The 11,140-nt window shown below is 32.4% G+C and overlaps 1 protein-coding gene across 3 annotated transcripts; it reads left to right on the forward strand.

Annotated features, from left to right (window-relative positions):
• Positions 1–6,614: 6,614 nt before the first annotated feature.
• On the forward strand, positions 6,615–10,103 carry LOC104800383 (auxin-responsive protein IAA27-like). Of its 3 annotated transcripts, XM_010523180.2 has the most exons (8): positions 6,615–6,773; positions 7,602–7,994; positions 8,063–8,077; positions 8,115–8,315; positions 8,398–8,624; positions 8,761–8,902; positions 9,363–9,424; positions 9,800–10,103. In XM_010523180.2, exons 2-8 carry the CDS (start codon positions 7,621–7,623, stop codon positions 9,835–9,837), a joined length of 1,059 nt encoding a protein of 352 aa, XP_010521482.1. In that variant the 5' UTR covers positions 6,615–6,773; positions 7,602–7,620; the 3' UTR covers positions 9,838–10,103. The 3 variants fall into 3 exon arrangements, with proteins under 3 accessions (XP_010521482.1, XP_010521481.1, XP_010521483.1); XM_010523179.2 differs by lacking the exon at positions 8,063–8,077 and having other exon boundaries at positions 6,616–6,773; positions 7,602–8,013; positions 8,119–8,315; XM_010523181.2 differs by lacking the exon at positions 8,063–8,077 and having other exon boundaries at positions 6,617–6,773; positions 7,602–8,013; positions 8,109–8,315.
• Positions 10,104–11,140: the final 1,037 nt, after the last annotated feature.

The following is an 11,140-nucleotide window of genomic DNA, read 5'->3' on the forward strand; positions in this document are numbered from 1 at the left end:
TACAAATATATATATATATATATATATATATATATATATATATATATATTCGGTTTGATTCTGGTTTTTATTAAAAAAAATTTAAACTTTTTAATGAAATTTTCAGTTTTTAGAGTTTTTTCAAAATTCGATTCGGTTCGATTCCGAGAAATTTAATTTTGTAAAAAAAATTTCCATTTAAAAATTTTGAACGGTTCGATTCAAAGGTGATATTATATTTTTTTTGGTTCGGTAGATTCGATTATGAAAATCGTAACGAAACATCTATCCATTATGTGGTGATAAAATGCTGGAAGAATTGATTGTGATAATTAGCGAGTATAAATACGGATGTGTGGATAGAAGAGAAATATGGGATATATTGGATTTATAAGATGCAGACTGATTGATATATTTATTCATATTGTATATTGTATAAATAATATTCAATAAGAATTGGCATTTTAGATGATCTCCACTTGTAACTAGATTATTGTATATTGTATATTGTATGATTATATTCAATAAGAATTGGAATTTTATATAATCTCGGGTTATAACTAGATTTTATCCAAAGTTATGTACACATGAATAGAGATTCAGCCTTTTGGTCAAACTATGGACATTGCCTAATCACGTTGAATAGTCGAGACCACTCAGGTTTTGTTAGAACACACACAAGATAATTATGAAGCCCAAAACCAAAGCTTCAAAACACTTGGAAATCATTTTCGTTTCTTTTACTCCCATCAAAACGCGCGTGCATTCCACCGCTCATGTTGTTTTCTCTAGTGCGTGTAACCACGCGCTGAGCTATGCGCGTGGTGTAATAAAGGAAGTTAAACGTCGTGATCTATAGCCGGCAATCCAAAAATTAAAGCCGCTTTCTTGTTCCCCAACACGTCATGTCCCTTTCTCTCTCCTGTTTCTCCTTTGTTCCTTTTTTTATTTTTAATAATTATTATTATTAATCTCATCTTTATATATATAGAGGTTCCGATTATCCATCCAAATCACTATTAGTTTCATAATTATTTTTTCTAAAATAGAAACTAGTTTTCGGGTGCAACATCATTATTTTGAATTTCTTGCGATTCTAATGTCATTACATGTTTGTAATGGCATCTTCTATAGCACCATGAGCGTGATCGTGATGAGACCATACAACAAGTGTGGTGCAAAGTAGATTTTAGAATCTTCACGAATTTAATTAAATATTTTGTTTGGGATTAAGAAAGTTTTTGTACACTTGCGTTTGTATAAGTTAGTCTTTTTTTTTTGGAAAATTTGCAAATTCATTGTGAATATTTAACTTAATTGTGACTAATCAAGATTTTCAATATATATAGGAGATTCTTTAGAGATTATTATTGTATTTGAAGATATTAGCATTTCAATTATTTGACTTATACATAGAGTTTCATCGGAACTATTGATCCAATATTCCGGAAACTCTTTCATATCCATACAATTCATGGACTGAATATACTTGTAAGAAGATAAAAAAGATAAAGATCATGGACATTTATCGTTTTTGGTTAAAACCCATGATCATTTTCGGTTCTTTATGGTTTAAGTTTATCTAATTTAGTCCAATGAAGCTCTATATTACAGTTTTTAAATAAAAAATTACACATATGGCATGGTATAGATATCAAATGTAGGAAGTGTTGGCAACGGCGGTTGTTTACGACGACAAAACTCCGACAATTCAAACGGTTAAGAGAAATATCTATAATAAAAGATTATTGTCGAGGCATGTGAAATGCTGTTTTTTTTTAATTCGATTTCCGTGCCACCTCTAAAGTTTCGAGGTTATTAGAAGATGGTGAACTCCCAGGATACAACGATCATATATTCGGGAGAAGGTTTCCCAAATACCAAACGAACTCAAAGAGAGATATGAGTAGAGTTGTGAATGTTCTTTTTCTCTTAAAAATGTTTTGTTTTGTTTTCTTGTGGTATGTCAAATGATCTAACCAAGACCTCTATTTTATATTTTATACTAGTGGAAGAAATAACATCTCATATTAATGTTAGAATCAATCATATTCCAATTTGATATTATTCTGATTGATACTTACCATAATCAATAGATTTTCAACAGATTTTATTATGGTTTGATTTTTCAATCAATCAAGAATATTATGTACAGTTTTTTCGTCAAGATTTCTAGAACCTTTCATAGACCGGGCATTTTACAGGGTGAATCCGTTTTGATTCTATTAAATAAATCCAAATCCAATAGGAAGATGTAATTAAATATATATATATAATGTATGTATATATATTCTTAATTTTCTCAATCTACAAATGTAGAGTACTTTGGTTGGAAGCTTAGACAGTTTCGATGACAAAACATAATTATCGTCTTCCGTCATGCTCACTTCTTTTGGCTCCAAGTTTCACTTGACGTTATTTATGTTCACATATGATTTCTTTTAGCAATTTTATTACGTAAAAAGCGGCATGACAAAATATCAATTGATGTTTGTGAGTTTGGTTTTGTTGAGTTCACACTCGGTTGACGAAGGCAAGATTTGCCACCCTATAATTATAATTGATCCAACTATAAGATATAACTCGAGATTGGAATATGATTCAATGCAAGAATTTCATGTTATTGTTCTCTCTAAAACCCTAATTCTTACTTGAATCACTTTCAGTTGACAAAGCAAGATTCCTCACATTAAAATCGATCGAACTATGATGTAACCCTAGATTCGAATATGATTGAAGGTTTTATGTCATTAAACCCATATGTATTATAATGGGTCATTTGCCCCTATTGCTTTAATTAAAATTTTAATCTTCTTTATATTTTTTAAATAAAATTTTAAATGCCCTTATATTAAAATCAAGTTCACCCCTCTTATAAATTTTTCTGATCCGATATACGTATATATACATATATGTGCGTGCATGTGTATATATATAAGTAGGAACTAAAAAAGATGTATGACATTGGCTTTTTCATCTTGCAACACAAAACGTGTGTTGATAACAAATGTCGCAGAATGGCTATATCATCTTTTTACTATGCATAGTAATTTTTGTTGTAATTTGATACAGTATTTATTAATTGAACATTTTATTGGTTATTAGGTAAGATGTTTTTATTTATCATTTAATACCAAATTTTTTAAACGAGGTTTACTATCTTATATAGGTTCATGTTTAACAAAAAAATATTTTTTTAACCTTGCATGGAGCTGTAACATGGCCTTATGTGTATGCACACATAAATATATACACACATAGGTAGTCATACATAGGGGTGGCTTAATCGGGTTTCGATTCGGGTTCGGTTCTATTATATTCGGATTCGATTATTTCGGTTTTTAAAAAACTATAATCATTCTGTTTTTATATTGAATTTGATTCGATTATGATAAAAAATACTTATTTTCTTAAAGAAATATACAGTTTTTTTGTTATTTTTTTATTCGGTTCGATTTTTTCGATTTTAGAGAAATTATAACCATTCATTTTTATATCTAATTCGGTTTGATTGTGGTTATACGTTCTTCACTTCGGATCGGTTTGATTATTCGGTTATTAACCAAATTACAATTGTATAATGTCCTTTTTTTTTTTGTAATAATGTGGTTTGAGTGGTTTGGTGGAAGAGAAGTATGAGGAAAAATACAAAAGTTTGCCCACTTGGGAGAGTTTAATGGAATAGACTTCCAAAATGCGGAGAGGAGACAAAGCATGTGTTATATGCCCTCACGCACATAATCATAATCATTAGTGCCGCGTTTTCGAAATTATTTATTTATTTATATTATCATTTAGTAATTATATATAGCAATATATTAAATCCCATCGATACGAAATAAAATACGTGTGAGTATTTGACATTTTATAACTCTCCTTTAAATCCCGTGCTTTCGTCGGAAATGATATTTCATGTTAAATCGCCATGCACTATGCTTTATGTAATTTTTATTTCGATATAGGTTCATGTAATTGTGTGTGTGTGTTTTTTTATGGAATTCTAATATATTTTAATATAAAATGTTCACAATTTCTGTGAAGCCAATAATACAAAATAAGTAGGCAAAAGATTATAATTACATATTAATTTAAATCAGAGGCTTTTGCATCACACGGAAACTAATCTTTAAATTCTATAATAAACTAATCTTTGATAATATACCAAATTATAAAATTATGTTGTTAGTATTTTATTGATCATACAACGAATATATATGAAAATCTAGTATAATTTATGTTCTAATAGAATTCTTTATATAATAATAAAAATAAAATAAAATAAATTATAATATTATATAATTAGACTGCAATGAGATGAAACCGTATTTTCTTTAATCACAAATAAAATTCATTGAATACTTGATACTTCGTAATGGATGATCAATCCGGAAAATAACTCGAATAACTATGGATTTGTTATATTAGCTACATATAAATATAGTTTATAATAAAAAAAAAATATAATTCATAGTGCACATATTTGATGTGAAAACATGAACATGTGGTTACGTATGCTGTGTATACATTTTTTTCCGTAAATAAATTCAAGAAATACTATTTATTTTATTCAACATAATTTTCATTTCGTGTAAAAAGGAAATAACTATTATAAACAAATATTAAATTTCGTATTTTATTTTTATTGTAGATGAAAGAGAGGGGGAGAGCGTGAATCTTTTCATAGAAATTTGTCTAACTTTCTTGTACCTTACAACGGCCTACACTATGATTATATATCCAATACATTTAATGAATCCGATACCATTGTTTTCCCCTTTACTTTCCACTTTCATTTCACCTTTATATTTATATATATATATACATATAATTGTATTTAATCCATAAATAAAGTTAATTAAATTCTAGTAATTATGCCTTAATCAACGGTCAAGGCCCAACCTTATCACGAATCCTCCCAAAATCCAAGAGTGGTCTTAAAAAGATAAATGTATAATTACGAATATGACATGATGAGTATTTTATGTAGAATAATGATGGTGAAGGGAAAAAAAATTAAAATTGACCTTTCATGCTCAATTCGGCATTTACTAATATATATATATATTATAAAGATGAAGACTATGGTTATCTAAATGTATTTACAATTGTTTGATCATTAATCTTGAAATATTTACTTTAATATATAGTCTCTTAGAATTTATTCTAAAATAATTAATAGAGAATATTTACAATTTTCTATTCTATGATAGATTTCATATGATCTTTACGCCTAAAAAATATGTTGCGTAAAACAATAAAATTTGCAAAATAAAGAGAAATAAATTGAATACTCAGAAAACGTTCTCCGCAGAATCCCGAGTTTTTAGATGCAATTAAAACACCATATTTGTTGTCTATACACCTAAAAAATATATTGCATAAAACAATAAAATTTGGAAAATAAATAATAAATTGAATATTGAGAAAACGTTTTCCGCAGCATTAGGGTTTGTAGATGCAACTTAAATACCATAAATGTTGTACCTAAAATTCGAAATAAAAAAAACCATAATTGTTTACACTAATTTTAAATTTTCTCCAAAATTTTTCCAACCGGAGAAAAAACAGAATACCATCTACCAAAAAAGATAGAACATGACGAAAAAGCACTTGATATTATTCTGTAAAAAGAACTTAAATTTTAAAAAAGGGTGGAATTTGTAGAAATTTTTTTTTTGTAATGGAAAATTTATGAAGTAGGGTTAGATTTTTAGAAAATGCATCCTCCACCCAACAAAAAAAAAACTTTAAAACCTTAGAATTTTCATTTCACGGACCAAAACTACATCGTGTATAACCAAAATATGGCCTGTTTGCATTAAGGGTTTCTATTTTTATAAAAATATAAATTATATTACTAAAAGCATATTTAATATTTTTTATATAAAATTACTCAAAATATAAAATTTAAGATTGAACAAGATACCTCATTGTCAAAAGAAACAAAAATATTTAAAGTTTCAATTTTTTTGATTTTTTTTTTAAAATTTTAAAACGGTTCACCATTTTCTACTTTAAAAAAAATCTTAAATTTTCCAACAGGAAGAATCATTTATCAAACTGGATTTTCAGCTTCATTATCTTTATGCATCTTTTTTTTTCTAACTCCGTAACGGTACTCATGAATCTTCATCCTTCACTGCACATCACGTTAGCCAATTCGCTTCAGCCACGGTGACGGCGATAATAGATGGGTACAAAGATAGACAAATATTTTTATTTTTATTTTATTTTTTCTGTTGGTAGAGAGGTGAATATTAAATATAGGTTTCGTTTTTCTTTTAGTTCAATGGATTTTTTTTTAAAATTTTTGATGAAGGATATTTTAGACATTTCAATATACAAAAAATTGTTTCAAATTTCGGAAAATATCTTTTACATTTAATAAAACTGAATTTATTTCACAAATTTAGGTATTTATTTAGAATAGCGAGACAAAATTTCTCAAAATTGTAATAGTGCAAGAAAAAGGGAAGAAAGAAAGAGAAAATAAGGGAGAAAACTACAGTAAAAAAAAGAGGACATGAGAGAGAGGGAGCGTGTATTATTGTCGCGCGTTTTTATGTATTAATTTAACTATAAATAAATAAATAAAGACAAATTAATTTTTTTAAAAGCGTCGTTTTGATGCGTAGAGTTTCACATTGGACAGACAACAAAGCTTTTGTTACTTTGTCCCAAATGGAGGGTCCTTAGCTCTCTCTCTCTCTCTCTCTCTCTCTCTCTCTCTCTCTCTCTAAAACTCAATCTTCTTCTTCTTCTTCCTCAGTTACATCACTCCAAGCTTTACAGAGGTAATTTCACGGAGCTCTTCCGTTCATTCTCTTTTTCCATTTTTTTTGGACTTTTTTCGTATTCTTTTTTGCGATTTTGGCTTTTCGGGCGGCGTCGTTGTCTGTGTTTCTCTCACTTTCCGTCTGCTTGTTCGTTCGTCCGACCAGTTACCAGCTGATTGTTTTCCTGGGAAAATCTCTGGAAAATTTGGGGGAAAAAGTACTTCTTGTGTAGTGGTGGTTAAATTTCCTCTTTGCCCATTAGTGTTTTTTTTTTTTTCAATTTAAATTGAGATTAAGGTTTGGAGATTCATTTTGTATAGGTATCCATTCACTCTCACACTCTCACAACCAAAATGTAGGGTTTGAATTCATGATCTCTAAGAATTGAACGAGAATCTTCTTTTATCAAATCACAGACTGATTTGCTCTAAAGAGACAGTATCTGTGTTCTGTTTTTTTTCTCCCGTGGTTAGAAAGTCCCGTAGAACCCACAAGGAAAAAAAATGCACAATCTGTCAAGATCTCGAAGTTTGGAAATAACTTAGTTAAGCATAAATCTCAAACTTGAAGGTGAATAATTCGGTGAAATCGTAAAGAGTTATACAATCCGAAAACACATGGTTTCCCCTTGCTTTCGCCATGTTTCCATGGCTTTTGGAGCTGAATATCTGTCCTGAAGACATGTTCTGACTCAGATGAACAGAATGTCTCTGAATCATTCTGAGTCCTCTGTTGTCTTGTTTGGATAACAAGGGAACTGTTTTTTTTCCTGCAGACGTAGAAAAGAATCTTTTGTGTTATATTTTCAAACAAGTGTTTTTTTTAACCAAGTTTCAGAAATTTCAGGTGTTAAGGTTGTGTCTGAATGTTGATGTCTCCACCGCTGCGTGGTGTGGCGGAGGAGGAGAAGGCCCAGAGCAATAATAATGCAACATCTCTGCTCGTGTCTTCTGCTTCCATGGATAACAAGATCTCTGAGCTGAAAGAGAGAAACTATATGTCTCTGTCTGAATCTTCTCCAGGTGACGAAAGCAACAACTCGGGAGTTTCAATTATTACAGATGAAATCAAGATCAGTCTTAAGGAAACCGAGCTGAGACTCGGTCTCCCGGGTTCACAGCCACTCCAAAGAGAGCCAAGTCCGTCATTGTTGGACGAGAAGCCTCTCTTCCCGTTGCATCCTACGGGCGACGATCACTGCACGTCGCTGAAGAATGTCGTTTTCGGAAACAAAAGAGGGTTTTCTGATGCTATGGAGGTGAGTATCCGACAAGGTTTTCATTGTTTCCACAGGGTAACAAAAGAGGGTTTTCTGATGCTGTGTGATTTATGCCGTTGGATCTAACGTGATAGGTTTCCGCAGGGTAAGTTATCGCCAAGACCTACCGGTAACTTGGGACTCAAGGCAGGTTCTGTTCTCGAGAACCTCGGTGGGCAACCAAGCGAAGGGAAAGCATTGGCAGCTCAGAAAATTCATCAGGACGAGCCTCATCCCGTGAATGAGACCGGACCTAATCATAACAATGCCGGTGACAACAATATCGGTGCCCCTGCGAGCAAGTAAGCATGAAAAAGCCTTTTTTTTTGTCTAGACCCGATCAAGAGTATCAAGGCCTCTTAATGTCTGGTTTCGTATTTGCAGGGTTCAAGTCGTGGGATGGCCGCCGATCAGATCGTTCAGGAAGAACTCGCTTGCGGGTAATTCAAAGAACGGGGATGAGCCCGAGGGGAAATCAGGGGCCGGAGCTCTATATGTCAAAGTCAGCATGGACGGAGCACCTTACCTGAGGAAAACCGACCTCAAGAACTACGGAAAATACCAAGAACTTTCGTCGGGTCTAGAGAAAATGTTCAGCTGTTTCACAATTGGTGAGTGTCTTGTAATTTTCCGACGATGCCCTCTCAAGAATGTAACTTTAAGATGAGCATGTGGGATTGGAAATGTGTCTTATTTGCATTGTATTATGCATGGATTCTGCTGTTCTCGTCTTTATATGATCTTTAGGTCAATTTGGATCTCACGAAACATCTGGAAAGGGTGCGATAAACGAGGGCAACCTGAAAGATCTGCTGCATGGGTCGGAATACGTTCTTACGTACGAGGATAAAGATGGAGACTGGATGCTTGTCGGTGATGTGCCTTGGAAGTAAGTTTTTTTTTTCACCCTTAGTTAAAATTTCTTGATGAGCATATTAGAGAGAACGGGAAAATTCGAAAAAAACGAAAGCAATAACATGATCTATCATTTGGGTACCCGAGTTTCCGGTTCTTTTGCTTAGCATCAGCACACTGCCTCCATGTAATCTGTTATAATGGCTGTGAACTTCCGTTGGTTTCTGGTAGGCCAAACTTAAGTTGAGTCGTCATTTTTGGTTCTGTCATTGCTGCATCCGGCCATTTTCTTGTAAAACTCGGCTATAGGAATTCTTTTGATTTGAGTACGTGATTGGACCAATCATAATAACATGTCTAGAGATTACGTATTTTGCTTTCACGGGCTGCGGTAAACTGTGACCCGAGACATGAGGTAGCTTACCCTCGTATCAGACTAACGTTCTTAAGCAGTGTTATCATCATCATAATCAAACCGTACGAATTTGTTTCAGGATGTTCATCGACACTTGCAAGAGACTCCGAATCATGAAGAGTTCTGATGCCATTGGCCTTGGTATGTATGTATGTATACATGTATGTGTGTGTGTATGTATATATGTATGTATGCATGCATGTATGTGTGTGTGTATGTATGTATGTATGTCCACTGTTTTATTCATTTCATAAAGATTTTTAAAAAAAAGGATGGCATACCATAATATTTCACCAACGTAAGGTAAATCGAATGAACTTTGTTTTAGTTGGATTCATCCTTGGCATACAAAAGATTAATGAATACCCTGTTGCTGTAATGTGTATCAGCTAAATCTTATGTAAATGAAATTACTATAATACCCTTATTCGCGTGTCCATTTCTCGGGAAAATTTCGTGTTAAGATTCGAACTGACTTGAGAGCTTACAATGCAATGTCTGTCTGGATCTCTGCAGCTCCGAGGGCCATGGAGAAATGCAGAAGCAGGAACTAAACCTGGTGCACTGTGATCCTCTGTTCGCCCAACGACGGATTCGTTCAGAAATTTCTCGGTCCGGACAGAAGATCTAACCTCTTGCGTCGGATTTCTATCATTCTATAAAAAGAAAATACTAATTTGGTATGTAGAAGTAAGTGTGTTCATCATCCCAAAAAAAAAAAAAAACAGAGAGACCGAACATGGGTTCATGTAAAGTGTGTTTCAGCTTTTGCCGTGAACATATAAATTTGTTACTCGTTTGCATTCGGGCAATCTTCACAGATACCCTTCTTGCGTCACATCTCTATCACTGATACACACCTCAAAATGTATAAAAAAACTATCAGATTATACACTCTAATTAAAATAAAATGACATATATAACCTGAATAAAAAAATAATCAAAATACCCTAATGAATTAAAATTTAAAAACGTGCACTACACTTCAAGTTCCATCATCTTCTCTCTCTTCCGTCGACACTTTTCTCCTGTTGTGTTCTCTCTGTTTCATTGCCATTAAAGGTAAATCATCTCCAAATCTTAGTTTTTTTTTCTTCAGTTTATTATGCAATTGAAGGCAAATTTCGGTGAAGATATAAGATTCAAGTAAGACCCAATGATTTTCGAGTATTATTATGTTGTTTTTTCTGTTATAGGGTTTGATATTATGAAATAAAAAATATTGTACACATTGCTGTAAAGAACGAAATTTTGGAGAAAATGATAAATGTTGATGTTTTTACAGGAATATGAATGATTACAGGAATATGGATGATTATGAAGATTGTTACACATCTATTTTGGGAAAAGAATGAAGATGCAATATTTGAATGGAAAAGAGAGGAAGACAATCGGAAGACTATATGTGTCTGTAACAAAGCAAGTCAGGTGACATATGAAGAGCTTGTTCGATTTATATGTGATCAGCTTAAAATGGAATTAGCGACACCAAAATTAAGCTTTTTACCGATGGTCGTTGATGGAAAACAACCAGAATATATATTTGACGATATGGGTGTAAAATCCTTTTTGTTCAGCAAGACAAATGGACGACGAGGATGGATAAATATCGAGCAAAAGGATGATGATGAATGTGTTGCATGTAATACGTGTGTAGGTGAAGCTAAGGGTGGAGATATTGCAAATACCAAAGAAGGTAGAGATATAATTGAGACATGCGGTTTAGTTGTAGATTGTGTGTTAGGAAGAGTAGATGGAGAAGATAGAGAACATAATCACGATACATTGTTTGGAGATTCTTGTCGGGTTGAGCATCAGACTTTGCATGAGGACATACGACATGACAATGAAGTGGAA

This window comes from Tarenaya hassleriana, unplaced genomic scaffold, assembly GCF_000463585.1.
Source record: "Tarenaya hassleriana unplaced genomic scaffold, ASM46358v1 Cleome69, whole genome shotgun sequence".
Taxonomy (NCBI): Eukaryota; Viridiplantae; Streptophyta; class Magnoliopsida; order Brassicales; family Cleomaceae; genus Tarenaya; species Tarenaya hassleriana.

Coding starts and splice junctions, on each gene's coding strand:
- LOC104800383 (XM_010523180.2), top strand. CDS start 7,621: ATGTTGATGTCTCCACCGCTGCGTGGTGTGGCGGAGGAGGAGAAGGCC. Junction 8,625..8,760: donor GTTCAGCTGTTTCACAATTG/GTGAGTGTCTTG, acceptor TATGATCTTTAG/GTCAATTTGGATCTCACGAA. Junction 8,903..9,362: donor GTCGGTGATGTGCCTTGGAA/GTAAGTTTTTTT, acceptor AATTTGTTTCAG/GATGTTCATCGACACTTGCA.